Genomic DNA, 18,165 nt, shown 5'->3' on the forward strand with positions numbered 1-18,165 from the left:
AGTCAGGGGAGGCGCTCAGCCTCCCACCCTCACTCTCCAGGGCCTCCTCAAGGGGTTCCCTCAGAGGAGGTGGGTGAGGGCAATCCATCCTGGTCCTGGAAAGTGAGCAGTAGGACAGCCAGAGTCAGCTGCTGACACCAAGACAAAGGGCACCAAGATTCCACCCCCTGGACCTTGACTTCTTTATGGTGAAAGGGCCAAGGCTACGTGAATTAGTATTGACAAAGACAGCACTTCCCAGACTGAGTGCGTTGAAAGCCTGAAGCCTTGAGAAGTCATGAGACCACATTTGGGGCCATCAAGGTGTGGCCGGTGACCTCATCCAGGTGGGCCGGGCCCAGTGCTTGGAGTCAGCCACAGTGACTCACCCCTCTCTGTCCTGGACAGCAGTGCCCAAACTTGAGCATGCCAACAGGGCCTCCACAGGGCAAACGCTTCTCAAACTAATGCCTCCATAGCCACTGCAGATATAGGATCCCAAACAAACAGAAATGCAGACTTGAACCACCGTGGCCCTCTGCCATCCTCTCTTAGCCAGCATGCTATTTTAACCAGCCAAGGAGGAAGCCTTGGATGAGTCTGTGTTACACCAAAGAGGTGAGAATGGCCAGGACTCCCCTTGAGCATCTCCAGAGGCCAGAGAAATCATGTTGCTTCCTTCCCTCAGTGGCTCTGCTGAGGCCTCAGGAGGCTGGGCTGAAAGATCAGCTCAAGGTGATGGCATAGAGGGGGTGAGTGGGAAGTCAGGGAGAGGAGTAAGGGCTCTGCCAGAGCATCTGCAGTGGGCAAGTGGACCATGTCTGAGTGGGGCAGACAGGCAGCAGTGACTGACAGGTGACAGAGAGGTGCCGGGAGACTCCCAGTTCCCGGCAGTCCCTCTCTCCAGGTGAACTTTGCTTCTGCAGATGGTACTTGCCCTCCCAGAAGCAGCATTGGAGCCACCTGAGCAGCATCTGTTGTGGGACTACAGCCTATGTGCTTCTTTTGGCACAGTCCTATGAGCTCTCAGAGCAATTTGTTTCTCAGAAGCTGTTCTACAACTCACCCCTGCCTTCCTAGGTCACTAAAAGCCAGCTCGATGTCAAAGTGCAGCACAAAGGGGCTTCATCTGCCAACTTCCCCTCCAAGGCAGGCCCCTGGGTTCCATAAGAACCAGAGTAACGACCGTTGGCCCAGTGCCCTCCAGTGGGCTGATTCCTTCACCAACACTTAAACCTGAACTGTATTGGATGGCACTGGGTGGAAGAGCACAAGATTGCCCCATGGATTCTTCTGGAGATCCAGCCTGGGGTGAAGCATGGTAGGTGCCAGGCCTTTTTATGGCAAAAGTCTAACCCTGCTGGGAGCAAACTGTGCTTCTGTGGTTTGCTTCCTCTTGGAGCCCCTCATAACAATCCATCTAACATCAGGCACACACAAGGTGTTTTGATGATATTTCTAAAACCTACCTCTGCTGACAAAATGCTTCAGTGACTTCCCACTGACTCTGGGATGAAATCCAAACTCATAAGGATTGCACACAAGGCCATTCAGGATCTGGCCCTGCCTACCTTTACAATGTCCTCCTCTGAACTCTGCTATAACTCCCTTCCTAGATTGCTGCCTTCCCTCCCCAGCCCCTCTTCCTCTGGCCAACTCCGACTTGTGCTTTAAAACTTCGCCCAAACAATACCTCCTCCAGGAAGTCTTCCCTGACTACTTCCCACCCCTCCCCCTAGCTGGGTTGTATTCACCCTTCTTGGAGCTCACATAGCACCACACTTGTGCCTCTATCAAAGTGCTTAATGTGAAGAGCCTCTTCCGGACATTGCTGGTTCACCTAACTTCTTCCATAAGTTCTTTGCAGGCAGAGACTGTGCCTTTTGCCTTTATATCTCTAATAAAGCATCTGAGAAAAAACAGGAGATCTATAAACACTTGCTGAATGAGTGAATGACTCTCGGCATATAAATGGAAATGGTTCTGGAATCCACAAAACAGACTATTACAGTTCTGATTTGCAAAAAAGGTCAATCTCTAACTTCAGGCCAGTGTGTCTGGTACAAAATTTGGCCGAGATATTAGAACTGATTGTGAAAGGCTGGTGTTCTAGAATTTGGAGAAGGAAGCAAAAATCACGAGAAGCCAACATGGGTTCAAGAATAGTCAGATCAGATTAAACTTTTCCCTCAGGAAATACAGCAGATGCAGTGTATCTGGATTTCAGCAGGACATCTGAGAAGGTTTCTTATGATGTCCTTTTGGACAAACGGAGAACATGGGCTGGGTGAAAGGACAACCGGATGAGTTTCTGGTCACTGAAAGACTGTGCCCAAAGTACCTGTTAAGCCTGGAGGGGACCCACAGTGGGTAGCACAGCACTTGGGGCCTGTCCTTTCATACACTGTTATTAAAGGCTTGAAGGATGATACCAAGGGTAGGCTGACATGAACCTGGAAGAGAGAGAGAGTATGCTGGATGATAAAAATCCAGAGTTTTAAAGATTTCAAGAGGTTCAAAGAGCGGACCAAGTTGAACAAGAACAAGGCTAATAATATGGCAGTAGCAGGATGCCTGAAGGCCATGTGTGGGCTTCAGGTGGCTGTTAGCCTAATGAGTCAGCCTAATGAGTCAGCTGTGACAAAACCTAACATTCATGGGCGTTAATCAAAGCAGAGCACCCAGGACAAGGGTACTCTTGGCTGGCCAGACAACCTTGAATTTAGAGGATCCTGACCAGGAGGGTGGGGCACTCATAGAGGTTGAAGGAAAGGAAGCTGGTTTAGGCTGAAGGAGGGAAGGTGGGGCTCAGGCTCTCCTTGCACATCAGTGCAGTCTGCTCTGCGCAGGGGCACCCAGGTGAGGGGAGCACCATTTCCCTGTCCATGTGCCCTAGTATAGGCTGTACCGCCTGAAGGAAGGGGTAACAATTTGTTATCCACCACCCAGAGGGGCACCTGTTGGGGTCTGTCCTCCTGGAGCTGGCCCTACTTGTAATTTTACAGAAGATTCACACATGCTAACAATGGCCCAACTGAGCTTCTCTGACTGACCTGCCCTCAGATATCTAAAGGCTTGTTGTGAGGGGTCAGAACCATGATCTGTGGTGTCCCAGGGACAGAACTAGGATCCATGGTGGAGACGGTGGGGAGGCCAAATCCAACTCAGTAAGAGGTGCCTGAAACAAGAGCTGCCAGGAATGGGGTGGGGAGGTATGGGTGAAGATTGAAAGAGAGTGAGCTCCCAGTCACTGCAGATGATCCAGAAGAGACTAGAAGCCCACCAGGCACAGACTTTGGGGGGACCTAACATCCTGGGATCCTGTTATTCCAAGACAACCGCAGGCTGATACCAGCCTCTTCAGTGTGCCCTGAGTTTCAGCTGTGCCTGATCTAGGTTTGCCCTGTTTACTAATACATTTCTTTCCCAGAAGATCCTGTCTTCAACGTTGGGGTGAAGTACATAGATAATGGATGAGCAGATCTTGAGCCACAAACTTTTTGTTTGCTTTTTTTATCATAGTAAAACATACATTAAATTTGCCATTTTAGCCATTTTTAAGTATACAGTTCAGCGGCATTAAGTACATTCACAACGTTGTGCAATCAATCTCTAGAACTCTTTTCATGTTGCCAAACTGAAACTCTGTACCCATTAAACACTAACTCCCCATTCCCCCACCCGCCAGCCCCTGACAAACACCATTCTACTTTCTGTCTCTATGAATTTGATTACATTATGTACCTCATGTAAGTGGAACCGTGCAGCATTTATGTTTTTGTGACTGGCTTATTTCACGTAACAGAATGTCTTCCATAATGAAGCATGTGTCAGAATTTCCTTCCTTTTAAGGAAAGCCACAAAATTTTTTGATTCAAACATTTTTCTGAGCATACCCCACCTTAATCACCTCTGTACTTCTGCTTGAGAATCACTGAACCGCAGGGATCCAAGAGGAATTACTTCACCCCCTCATCAGAATACACAGCACCACAATGGGTATAATTGAAAGCTTAAAACAAATACATGTAAATCACATGTAAATTCTGAGGAATAGTGTATCTCTAACCAAGCTTGTGAATTCTCTACCTTATAAATAAGAACTGAAGTGCTTATTATAAAATTATGGGGACTATTTGGAGAGCTTAGAAAAATGTAAATGTGGAGAAAACGTTGTCCAAAAAATTGAGCACATTTTTCTAAGGCAGCCTTTTAAAAATGATTGAATTTCAAAGGAAACTGGATTCACAGCTACCTACTGCACTTAAGGCTTAATTCCTTAAAGATCCTAAAAACTCTGTTATGGCCAAATATCCACATACACTCTCTTATCCTGCCTTTTCAGCAGATTCCTTTGATTTAGAAAGGCACCTCCTGTCAATAGTAAACAGTTAAAAACTCCAAGGACTGTGTGTATGCCTGTTGTATGTATTAAATATATATTATTGTTAAATACATATTATATGGAGTTGTTATGAATTCAAATACATATACACACATACAAATTGTTGATACTGGCTTCCTTTGGGAGAGGAAACTGGGGATGATGGAGTGGAATAGGGGTAAAAATGTTACCTTTCTGAGCTGTTACATTTTCTTCATATTGTACATTTAAAGAAGTTTTCTAGGTAGTGATTTCATAGGTTATTTCGCTTTTTCTCTTAAAATTTTTATACTAAAAAAATCAACAACAGGAAATATTGCTAAAAATAACTCATCCATAAACTCCAAGTTTACTCTAAAAAATTGGCCAAATCTGAAATTAGCCAACATGCATATTCTAATTACTCTCCCAACTTAATTAGAAATCAGTCTTTTTCCAAAATTAAAATGGTAACATGTGATTTCTACTTTGAGTTCAGCCTCAGTTTTCACATTTTCAACTCTAAGGGAGTAAGGGAAGCATTAGGAGATGTGTTGAAGGGAAAGTCTTTCTTGTTTGGGTTTATGTTAAAAAAAAAAAAAAAAAAGCAAACCACACTCTAGGATGACTAATTTTCAGTACATACCTCTAGTCCACCATCCTGGTAATTCTCCAGTAATCTCTGTACAAAATTTTCAACTATTTGTGGTCTGATAACTGAAAAGTTTTCTTTCATGACTTGGTGTTTCCAAAGATCTAAGGGAGAAACATACCAACACTAGTACCAGGAAACATTGAACAACCATTAATAGCTACGAGATGGCAACTGTCTGAGACATAACACTGGACACAAGCTGTCATTTCCAAATACACAAAAACTAATGGGTGAGGCAGGGGAGGGGAGGTGGTGGTTGAGGACACAGGATCCTCCAGAACACAGGAATAAGGAAGATCTCTAACAAGATTCCTAAAGAAAAGATTTGGAAAAGCACCTCTGAAGTCCAGTGAACAATATTTTGTTACCATAACTAAAAATCCCAAATCAAATGTAATTATTGATCCTATATGGCATCTGTTTTCATAAAGTCCCTATATGTATCTGAACAATTATTTTGACCTAACACAACTATCAGAAATAAATGAAGAGCTATTATATTTATCTATTTAAGTACATTGCTGGTGTTACAAGGCAAAATTAATTTGAATGCAGAGTTAATAAAAAAAGAGGAGGAAATCCAAAAGAGAGAAGAAAGAGTCACAGATTAGAAATGTTGAGAGCCACAGAAGATGAACTTTAGCTCCTGCACTGAAGCAGCAACAGGGCTGACACATATGTGATGAGGCATACACACAGTTATTCAGAATAGCATTGTTGAGGACAGCAAAAACTTAGAAACAACACACAAACTGTAGTATATCCTTCCAATGGGATAGTATGCAGCTGTAAAAAAAGAGAAGAATTTCTCCATGTACTGATGTGAAAAGAACCACAGATTAAGTGGAAAATGCAAGGTGTAGAAAAGTGGATATAAAATGCTATCTTTTATAAGAAAGATACAGAAAATACAATAAAGGGAGAGGTCATCCCCTCAAGCCTATTCAAGGTCATTGGTCCAAATATTTGGCTTTCTCTGATATCATCACTTCTTCCCTCTTTCCTGAATCATTCACAAGAGCACACATTATTTCTCCCACCTCATAAAAATTCTCCACTTGACCCCATTTCCCCTGTCAGCTTTTGCCTCATTTCTTTGCTCCCTTTCTAGCAAATCTCTCAGAAAGAGATGTCTATACTTAATGTCTGTGACTTCTCTCAAAACCCTTCTTAGAACCACTCACACAGCTTTTACCTTCCACTCCACTGAAACTGATTTTGTCATAAACACCAGTGACCTCAACATGGCTAAAGCCAGTGGTTTTACTTGACTGCTAATAACATTTCACACAATTTGTCACTTCCTCCTGCTTGAGAAACTTCTATCACCAGACGTTGGGACACCACCCTGCCTAGTTTTCCTCTACCTCATTGTTCCCTGTAGGTTCCTTTTGCTGGTTCTCCTCCTGCCTCCTCCCTCCACCGCCAGCTCTTAACATTAGAGTGTCCTAAGATTCAGCCCTTGGTTCACCGTTTCTGTTTTTTCTATCTGCACTCACCCCCTTGGCTATCTCATTTAGTATCATGGCTAAATACCATCTGTATGCTGACAACCCTCAAATTTAGATCTAATATCCACTTGGCACCTCTTCTTGGATGTCTAAAAGGCATTTCAAACTTCACTTGTGCATAATTAAATTTCTGATCTTTCCTCCCTAACTTGCCATCTCAACTGATGGCAATTCAGTTTTCCCAACTGTTCAGGTCAAAAGCCTTGGAGTCATCATGGACTCTTCTCTTTTTCCCAAACCCTATACCCAATTCATCAGTGACTACTTTAAAAATATGCCCAGAATCTTACCACTTAATACTTCCACTGCTCCCAACCTTGTTTGATTCACCATCTCCTCTTGCCTGGATTATTGCAATAGCCTCAAAACCAGCCTCTCCCTTCTTCCACCTTTGTTCCCAACATAGCAGCCAGAGAGATTCTATTCAAATATAAGTCAGATCATGCCACTCAAAATCTGGGACAGGCTCTCCATCACATTCAGAGTAAACATTAAAGTCCTTGCAAGCTCCTGCACAGTCTGTTGTCTTTTCATGCTTCCTCTCTGACTTCATCTCCTACTACCCTCCCTCACTCTCTCCACTCCAGCCACACTTGGGTCTTTGCTGTTCCATGAATATGACAGGCATGCTCTGCTTCGGGCCTTTGTATGGGCTGTCTTTCTGTCTGGAATGCTCTTCCCCCAGATACCCACATAGCTAACTCCCTCACCTTCTTCAACTCTGCTCAAAATGTCACTTTCTCAGTGAAGTCTATCCTGACCACCCTACTTAAAATTACAGTGTGCCCCTTTGAACCTTCACACCACCATCCTCCTCACTCTATTATTTTCTTATTTCTTATGTTCATTGATTATTGTCTGTCTACCCCCTTCTAGATGATAAATTCCATGAGAGTAAGGATTTTTGCTCCATGACAGTTAGGATGTACAGTAGTCTTTCCTTATTCGTGGTTTTGCTTTCTGCAGTTTTAGTTACCTGTGGTCAACTGCAGTCTGCAAATATTAAATGGAAACTTGCAGAAATAAACAATTTGTAAGTTTTAAATTGAGCACCGTTTTGAGTAGCGCAATGAAATCTTGGGCCATCCTGCTCCATCCCGCCCCACCCGGGATCCCCAACCACTAACATAGTCTCCTCCTGACATCCAACCATGGACGTCATAATGGCCCGATGATCCAGGGTCACCTGAAGCAGACGATCCTCTTTCTGACCTATCGTTAGAAGATCAATAGAAGCCCAGTGCTAAATCACAATGCCAATGTCATTTGCCTCACTTCCTCTCATCACGTAGGCATTTTATCATCTCATACCATCACAACAAGAAGGGTGAGTACAGTACAATATTTCGAGAGAGACCACATTCACATAACTTTTTTATAATATATTGTTATAAGTGTTCGATTTTATTATTAGTTATTGTTGTTCATTTCTTACTGTGCCTAACTTATAAACTAAACTTTATTGTAGGTATGTGTGTATAGGAAAAAAACACAGTATATTATATATATATAGGGTTTGGTACTAGCCCTGGTTTTAGGCATCCACTAGGGGTGTTGCAACATATTCCCCACAGAAAAGGGGGGACTATTGTATTCCCCATACAGTGCTTAAAATATATAGCCTAGAAAATAGCAGGTGCTTAGGAAATAGGTATTGAATAAAAGAATGAAATAGTATATGTATAAAAAGCACTGAAAAGGATATATTAAAAACTGAAAAAGATGATTACATAGGGGTGGCAGAAGGGGGTCAATGGTGGCAACAAGCCTGCTAAATATATATGTTTTATGTCATTTTGAGTTTTGAACCAGGTAAGTGCATTATCTGTTAAAAAATAAAATCAAATTTAAAAATAGTATGACAGTGCTGGAACAATGAAGTATGTCAACACTCTTTAACTTCCATATGGGAGAGCAAAAGTACTTGTGTACGTCAATTATTTTGTGTGGGGCCTACTTCCTCGCGCATGGCCCCAGGAGAGTCCTTTTCTTTTTTTTTTTAATTGAGGTATAATTGATCTACAACATTGTGTTAGTTGCAGGTGCACAACATAGTGATTCAATATTTCTATACATTACAAAATGATCACCACCATAAATCTAGTTACCATCTGTCACCATACAAAGTTATTACAATATTATTAACTATATTCCCTCTGCTGTACATTTCATCCCCATGACTCATTTACTTTGTAATTGGAAGCTTGCACCTCTTAACCTCCCTCACCTCTTTTTTTTTGTTTTAATTTTTTAACATCTTTATTGGAGTATAATTGCTTTACAATGGTGTGTTAGTTTCTGCTTTATAACAAAGTGAATCAGTTATACATATACATATGTCCCCATATCTCTTCCCTCTTGCGTCTCCCTCCCTCCCACCCTCCCTATCCCACCCCTCTAGGTGGTCACAAAGCACCGAGCTGATCTCCCTGTGCTATGTGGCTGCTTCCCACTAGGTATCTATTTTACGTTTGGTAGTGTATATACGTCCATGCCACTCTCTTTGTCCCAGCTTACCCTTCCCCCTCCCCGTGTCCTCAAGTCCATTCTCTAGTAGGTCTGCGTCTTTATTCCCATCTTGCCCCTAGGTTCTTCATGACCATTTTTTTTTTTTTTTAGATTCCATACATATGTGTTAGCATACGGTATTTGTTTTTCTCTTTCTGACTTATTTCACTCTGTATGACAGACTCTAGGTCCATCCACCTCACTACAAATAACTCAATTTCGTTTCTTTTTATGGCTGAGTAATATTCCATTGTATATATGTGCCACATCTTCTTTATCCATTCATCTGTTGAGGGACACTTAGGTTGCTTCCATGTCCTGGCTATTGTAAATAGAGCTTCAATGAACATTTTGGTGCATGACTCTTTATTAATTATGGTTTTCTCAGGGTATATGCCCAGTAGTGGGATTGCTGGGTCATATGGTAGTTCTATTTTTAGTTTTTTAAGGAACCTCCATACTGTTCTCCATAGTGGCTGTATCAATTTACATTCCCACCAACAGTGCAAGAGGGTTCCCTTTTCTCCACACCCTCTCCAGCATTTATTGTTTCTAGATTTTTTGATGATGGCCATTCTGACCGGTGTGAGATGATATCTCATTGTAGTTTTGATTTGCATTTCTCTAATGATTAATGATGTTGAGCATTCTATCATGTGTTTGTTGGCAATCTGTATATCTTCTTTGGAGAAATGTCTATTTAGGTCTTCTGCCCATTTTTGGATTGGTTTGTTTTTTTGATATTGAGCTGCATGAGCTGTTTGTAAATTTTACCTCACCTATTTCTCTCCTCTTCCCACTCCGGGGGAGTCCTGAAACTGACAGAGCCCTATGGCCTCAGAGGTGGAAGCCAAGCCCCGCCCCACTCCCTTTTCTGTTGGGGGTGGGGCTGGCCACCAGCAAGTGTACACACAGGGCCTCTCCCTGCCCCCACCTGTTTCTAATTTTAGATGAGATTTCCTATTCATACTTTCATTTTCTGATGGGAGACTCAGTGTACACAAGAGAAAGCATCCAGCAAAATCCTCCCAGAAATGTGGATATGACAGAGCAGGAGCCTCTGGTATTTGCACTTATTATTTATCAGGGGTCCTGTTTTTCAAAATGGAATTCCACATCTCTTCTACAATTGGCTACTTTCCATCATAAACAAATAAATCTGATTTTGCTTTTTCTTTAATAATAAAGGTGAATAGACATATCACCACTGTCCTAGCATAGTTGAAGTAGAAAATCCAAGAGTTAATGTTGTGCCTAGAAGTTCATGCTTCTAAGATGTTTAAGACTTCCATAAGTCTAAACTTTGACAGGACAGAGCTCATGTATGTTTCAGAAATGTTCAGATAAGAAACTGGATACTTTTTCCAAGGTACTCTCCTGGCAGGTCTCTGGTTCACAGATAAGCCTTGCGAGGGGCCACACACTTCTAGTTTGGGGATCTTCGCCTGGCAAATGCCCACAGAGCTGGTCTGGGGTTTAGCTATGGGTTCACCTGAGGGGGTAATATTTTACTGAAGTGTTGGGAATTCTTCCCGGCATGCTTCCTCCTCCTGAGTTCAAGTTCAGACATGCACCTGCATCTGTAGGCAGGAGTCAGGCGAAGTCAGGATGAGAAGAATTCATCCAAGAGAAACAGTTCCTGGCCAGGTGGTGTTGGTGGTCTCCAAAGGTGTCCCATTTTCAGTGTGTGTGTGTGCATGGCTTCTTTAAGACAAAGCATGGAGGCGGGAGGGAGATAGCACACTGGGGGTAAAATTAGGGTTTTTTCTTCCCTCTCACTCTGTTCCTAGGTCATTTGACTGAAGGAAACTTTGACTTCCTGGTGGCCAAACCACTTCCTCTCTCTTCCTCTCTGAACACCCCACACCCACACAGCCCCCTCCCTCTGAAGAGCATCTTGGTTTGGCAGCACTTCACGTCTCTAACACAACCACCAACGCTCTGCACCTGAGCGGCCCCTGCATCCTAAGCCAAGGCAGAACTGAAATTTGAAGGCACATAACTGCCAATCACAGTTGTTCTCTTGATCAGCTGGGTGGCCGGGGGCAATGGGTAGGTTGAAAACCTTATTGCTTCAAGCATATGTATGAATTTTGTACTCCTGTGTTTCTCAAACTGCTCCCCAGAACACTAGTTCTTTGAGGTGATGAAAGATATTCCCAAGGGAATAAAAGGGTTCTGTGGTCAAATAAGTTCAAAGAACATTTCATACTCTCTCTCTGGAGATTCAACACACAGTAGGATAGTAAAGGCTCTGAGAAAGTCTGGAGTAAAGGTACCTTTCTAACATTATTTACTCCCAGTTTCCCAAACTTATTTTTAAAAAGCAAATAAAACCCTTCTCCCCTAACCCCTGCAAAACACAGTAGAAATCCTCCTGTCCAATGCAATCAAGATTAAGAGTTGGTTGGTCAATCATAAGAAGTCTGTTAAACCAGAGAATGCTTAAAAAATGACATGCACTATCTTAAACATTTTATTTAAATTAAAAATACACAAATATACAAACATTTGCCAATCTTCTAACATAGAGCCTAGGCCTTTTCTTTGTATGTAACCACTCACTGGAGTTCTGTACCATCTTTCCTCTATAAATCATAATACATAGTGTGTGGTCTACAATTTCTAGTGTGTGTGTGTTTTTTGGTGTGTTTCTTTTTATGGAGAGAAATCTTAAAGACCATGAAACAATCCAAAAGCATCATTTTTTGTTTTTTAAATGAAGTTTTAGGTTCACAGAATAATTGAACAGACAATTCAGAGAGTTCCCATAAATCCCCTGCATCCTCACCCAAAACATATAGCCTCCCTGGCTATCAACATCCTGCACCAGTGTGGTACATCTGCTACAACTGATGAACATACATTGACACATCACTATCATCCAAAGTCCACAGTGTACATTACGGTTCACTCTTGTGAAACTATGGGTTGGACACATGTATAATGGCATGTATCCACTACTGTAGTATCATACAGAATAGTTTCATTGCCCTAAAAATCCTTTGTGCTCTGTTATTCATTGTTCTCTCCTCTCTCAACTGCTGGCAACCACTGATCTTTTTACTGTCTCCATGGTTTTGTCTTTTCTTGAATGTCACATAGTTGGAATCATACAATATGTAGCCTTTTCAGTTGGCTTCTTTCACTTAGTAACATACATTTAAGCTTCCTCCATGCCTTTTCATGATTTGATAGCTCATTTCTTTTTAGTGTTCAGTAATATTCCATTGACTGGATGTACCACAGTTTATCTATTTCAACTTAGTTTTTAGAGAACAGATCTTTCTTTTTGTACTCCTATTTCATTGGTTTACATAATAATTAAATTACTCAAACACAATGACAAGTAAAACTGGCACAAACAGGTTTGGAGCAAACAACGATCAATGATGCTAGGTAAATGTATGCAACCCAAAGGCTGTGATTAGTGAGTACTTTGCTGGCTTGTGCTACCAAGGGAATGGAAAGCTTCAGGTAATCCATGGGTCTGTTAGTGAAGGGCGGTTGGAAGAACTACTGCATTAACATGCTGAGGAGTTAGTATTCCAGGGCACACTGCCGGGGAAATGCTGACTTAGCCCATGTTCTCCCAAATGTTTTGATTGTGCTTCCTTCAAGAAAAGCATTTTTGTTCACTCACCTTTAACATATGTCTGTTTATGTATTCATAACTACCTCCAGTACTATCAATGGCTAATATTGCAAAGCATGATGTACATAGGGTGAGATTCATCAACAATAAGAATGAATCTCAATCCACATTCCCAATAGTTTCTTTGACTTAAAAAAAAGTTTTGTCTGACTTCTTAGATGTGATTAGGTTATCTTTTTTAACCTCATAATGTGGCTAAAGATAAGCATGTACTAGGATTAGTACTGTCAACTCTACTCCTTCTTATTATTCTCTTGCGTATTGCCTCCCCGTGGTCACTTCAGGACACCTTAGTGTACAGTGTAACATGGGCTTCTTACATACAGATGTAATCTATTTAGAAGTTCTAGTATTTTCTTCCCACACCCCTGGGATATATGCCTCCACTTTGGAGGCTGCTGGCCTTATAAACTGCTCAGAGAAATTTAGAAAATCAATTAAAAATTACTTCAATGCCAAAACGTCAAAGATGGGGGATGGCAGAGCCTTTTTGAATCAGTGGAGCCCATCTCTTTGTTAAGCAAGCCCTGAGGCTGAGTGAGGATATCTGGGGCTGCTTTTGATCACTCTCAGGGGAGCACAAGCTACCGAGAACTAGCACCAGACCAGGTGTGGCTGCCACATTTTCAGATGCTCACTGACAAACTGGAAGCTCATTCAGAAGCTGTATAAAAAGATTAAGCTCCAAGACAAGGTGGGGAGGAGGGAAGGAAATAGGGGAGAAGTATTTGAGCCTGTGATGTCCCCTGTTCTCAATACTCTCCATTCCCAGCTCCCTCTGGAGAAACCCCTAGCCCCAAGCTAACCTTGACCACAAATGGTGATCTCTGCATGAAGAAGCAGCCCCTGCTGGAAGCCCAATCCACTATGGCTGCTTCTTGCTGCTGAGATGAGCAGTAGGTGAGTGTGAGTTCCAAGGTTTTATCACCCTCTTCCACACACCCAGCTCATAGAGGTCTCAGAAGGACTAAGTCGAAGAATATAAAAACACCCCTAGCACACAGTGGGGACTCCATCACTTGTGCTGGGGGAACTCAGCACAGGAGACCCAGGCCTCTCCACCGAATCATGCTGAACCATGATTCAAAAACAAAAACCAACAATAACAAAACACCCTCATTACTGGCATTTATTTTAAAAATCTTAAGAGTACAGAATCTGAACAAGACTTTAGAATTGGCCAGTGTACTCTAGGTTTTGGTAAGGTTTGGTAATATCAACCTTACCACCATTAAAAATAACTCTACCCCTCCCCTTTGCCTGACTCCCACCAGCCCCTTACTGAAGGCCCTTTCCAAGCACAGCTGACAAGCACCCTGCACAAGGCAACACACAGCACAGCTGCAAAGCAAAGACACTTCCTCCCCTGGGCCCCCACCCGGACTTCTCAGAAGCATCACAGCCCTGAAACGTGCAGATGGTTGCACCTGCCGTGAGCCTGTGGATCTTCTCCAAGGACTCAGAAGGGAACCGCCTGGATGCAGCAAACACGGCGCAAACAACAGACGCTTTGTGTCTTGTTAAATGTTCTGTAATCGGAGCTCAACCACACTCCACTCTCTGGTGACAGTCAGAGATGCCCATTTGGTGGGGGCTTGCTCTCTCACTGCACAGCCTTTTCCCAAAGTCCTGCTTACAGAATTTAGTTACTCGAAGCACTGATAAAACCACAGTGTCTTAGATGCCCACAGAGGTTATTAATTAACATTACAATGTCTGTGAACCTTGTCTCAAAAGGAAACCCTTATTTATTTTGTCAGTCAAACAACTCCCCTTAGCTCAAAGGTTGTGGATTTTCCTACAGAATTAGTAGGAGTTAGGGGTAGACACTGTAGTTCAGAAAGGACCAGCCACATAATCTATGGTGCCCCATGAAAAATAAAAACGCAGACCTTGTTCAAAAGGCAGGAAAAGGGCTTCCCTGGTGGCGCAGTGGTTAAGAATCTGCCTGCCAATGCAGGGGACACGGGTTCGAGCCCTGGTCTGGGAAGATCCCGCATGCCGCGGAGCGATTAGGCCCGTGAGCCACAACTACTGAGCCTGCGCGTCTGGAGCCTGTGCTCCGCAACGGGAGAGGCCGCGACGGTGAGAGGCCCGCGCACCGCGATGAAGAGTGGCCCCCGCTCACCGCAACTGGAGAAAGCCCTCGCACAGAAACGAAGACCCAACACAGCCAAAAATAAATATAAATAAATAAATAAAATTTATTAAAAAAAAAAAAAAAAGCAGGAAAAAAGTGCCGTTAAAGGTACTAAAATATAAAATGTTCTTCTTTCTTCCTCAGTCTCTCTCTTGACCTGTCACAGTGTTTTTGTTTTTAATGTTGGCTCCTTGGCATGGGGATGCGCTCAGGGCAAGTAGAACCTTCATAGGCACCAGGGGCCCCGCCCTGTGACTGGTGCATGAATGTACCTGGTCTACTAGCTACTGGACTGAGGCTTCGTGCCGATCCAGGGGCGAAGAAGTTGAGCTGGGTGTCTCCTCTTCCTGCAGGCCCATTGCTCCTATCTACCGCGGATGGGCAACCCCAAGGGTATTGCAACCTCTGCCCTGGGATATTCTAGGTTCCCAGGGATGGGCAACAAGCTCACACCCAGTGAGTCACCCATCAAACATAGCCTGGTGCTGCCAGTCTGGGGTCCCTGAAATGCTGTCAGGTACACATGCCCTACACATGCCCTCGCCGTGCTCAGGCCCCCACTGGGTGGGGAGTGGCAGCCATTGCTGGATGCGGATGGTGAGGGGGAAGTTAGTGGTGCCTGGGGTGCCAGAGGGCAGAGGAACAGGCAGCTGAGAACTCCTCCTGGCAAGGTGGGGAGGCAGCAGGAGTGCGTGTGAGCCCAGGCTACAAGCCTTTGGTGCATCCTCCATTGACTCACTGGATGCCACTTACAAAATACAAATTCTAAGTGAAAATGAAGAGTACAAGATGGAACCTACAAAGCATTAAACCCCAAGTGCCCCTGTGAGAGTCCTGTGGGAGTGCACTAGTCACTTGCCCATTAAGTCACCCTGACTTTAGACCTCAAATGAAACAATTTTGATTGTCTTCCCACCCCAAATATATGTATTTCTAAGATATATATTTATATACGCTTATATATAAGAAACAGCTTTATGTGTTTCCCCCATTTCAACTTTATTTCAGCTATGAGTTAATCAGCAGAGACTGAAGTTTATAAATGTTTTCTACTTAAAAGCCCTTTAAGTCAAGAATATATATCAAAACGGTAAAAGTACTTCTCTCTGAGCACAGAGAACTATAGTCAATATCTTATAATAAACTACAACGGAAAAGAATCTGATAAAGAATATATAACTGAATCACCAGAAACTAATACAACATTGTAAATCAACGATACTTCAATTAAAAAAAATTTTTTTAAGTACTTATTTCTTGGGCCAAGGTGTTAAAAAGTAATTTTTATACTATTTTCTGGGCGTTGTAGTGTTTTTGTTTTTGTTTTTCCATGAATATGGACACATGGATTGCTTTCATAATTAGGAAAAAATAATAAAAATGTTATTTTATAAAGTAATAAAATAAACATACTTTACCTACAGGGAGAGTATGCTGCTCCTTGGACTTTTCTGATACAACCAGTGTTATCTCTCTGTTAACTTAATACCTCCTGGATCATATGAATTTCAAGATTTTCCAGAAGTTTCTGAAGCTAGAGTAAGCAGTTTGAGAGCCACTCACTCTCCACCATTAGCTTATACTCTAGGCTCCTAAATTCTTGCATAAGGGCCTTGGGCTGGGTCCTGTCCTTTTGTTACTCTCTCCTGGGGAAGAAGAAACGGTTCCTTTTTTTGGGTTCCCAAGTGGGGTAGATGCACCTTTTTGGAGACAGACATCTTTTTTTCCTGGCCCACATCTTGATTGATAAAATATATCCCTTTTTACCAGGTTCTGCTAAATTGCAAAGTGCTCACTGTCTGAAGCGACCTCTTGTGTTTTGGAGTCTCTAAATGCGGTCAAGAATTTCATGAGCTGTTATTATAAGAAGCGCTTAGGTCTGCAACTCAATTTAGTTACCAAAGAGGATTTCACGGGATGATTTAAAACTCCATACATGATCAAGAAAAAACTGTGTTCCAATACCCCTGAGCCCTTACTCTACCCATTACGCTTGCAAAGCCCACGTTTCTCCGTCAGAGGACCCCAGGTGCTAGAGAGGAAGCAGAGTTCAGTAGGGTAAGCAACGGGCTTGGGACTGGGGTGTGTGTGTGGGCGGGGGGGCAGGGGGGGAGTGCTGAGTTCTCCTGGATGCTCAGTGGACATGCACCTCTGCACTTACACCAAACCAGCTAGAGTCTTTGTTCCCTGTTACAATAAGCACAGCCAGGCAGAGCCCGCATCCCAGGACCAAGAGGAACAAGCACTTGGGAAAACAACCCCTCCACATAGACCATCAACACACACCAAATAGACTAGTACATAAATTGTGTTGTCTTATTCTCGGGAAAACAATCATAGGAGCTATTTTAAATATTCCACTTCCATGAGTGTGCGTGTTGCAGGGGGGATACCTGTGTGCAGGATTTTATGTTTAAGATGCTAGTGGTTATGTTTTCTATTGTCTTTTTTGCAGTGGTGCACTTTAATTTGAGGAAAATAAAAATATGAAAACCTAGACTTACAGAACTGTGATGTTAAAGGGTAGTTACTTGCTTAATCAAAGCCCCACATACCTTTACATACTGAGTTTCCTCAGTCTGTTCAGCAATTTACAAACCCTCAATATACACTTATCTTCTTAGAAAAAACACCACTTGGGTATATCTGTAGTTTTACATGCTAATGTCATAAAGCAAATTTTCAAGTCAAGTTCAAGATAGCTCCTGCAATGGACTTGAGGACACGGGGTGGGGGGGGAGGAGGAAGCTGGGGTGAAGTGAGAGTGGCATGGACATATACACACTACCAAATGTAAAATAGATAGCTAGTGGGAAGCAGCCACATAGCACAGGGAGATCAGCTCAGTGCTTTGCGACCACCTAGAGGGGTAGGATAGGGAGGGTGGGAGGGAGACGTAAGAGGGAGGGGATATGGGGATATATGTATGCATATGGCTGATTCACTTTGTTGTACAACAGAAACTAACACAGTATTGTGAAGCAATTATACTCTGATAAAGATCTATTAAAAAAGAAAAGAAGGGGCTTCCCTGGTGGCGCAGTGGTTGAGAGTCTGCCTGCCAATGCAGGGGACACGGGTTCGAGCCCTGGTCTGGGAGGATCCCACATGCCGCGTAGCAACTAGGCCCGTGAGCCACAATTACTGAGCCTGCGCGTCTGGAGCCTGTGCTCCGCAACAAGAGAGGCCGCGATAGTGAGAGGCCCGCGCACCGCGATGAGGAGTGACCCCCACTTGCCGCAACTGGAGAAGGCCCTGGCACAGAAACGAAGACCCAGTGCAGCCATAAATAAATAAATAAATAAATAAATAAGAAAAAAAAAAAGAAAAGAAAAAGAAAAAAAAATAGCTCCC

General features: G+C 43.1%; 1 protein-coding gene across 1 annotated transcript in view; it reads right to left on the reverse strand.

The window, feature by feature from the left end:
- LOC309667344 (uncharacterized protein) overlaps positions 1-18,165 on the reverse strand; it is a 180,913-nt gene that overhangs the window by 29,767 nt on the left and 132,981 nt on the right. Inside the window, 3 exon segments of the mRNA XM_082475725.1 lie at positions 4,989-5,098; positions 16,230-16,294; positions 16,296-16,345. Coding sequence (XP_082331851.1) covers positions 4,989-5,098; positions 16,230-16,294; positions 16,296-16,345 — 225 coding nt within the window.

This window comes from Balaenoptera physalus, assembly GCF_965194825.1.
Source record: "Balaenoptera physalus genome assembly, chromosome: 9".
Taxonomy (NCBI): domain Eukaryota; kingdom Metazoa; phylum Chordata; class Mammalia; order Artiodactyla; family Balaenopteridae; genus Balaenoptera; species Balaenoptera physalus.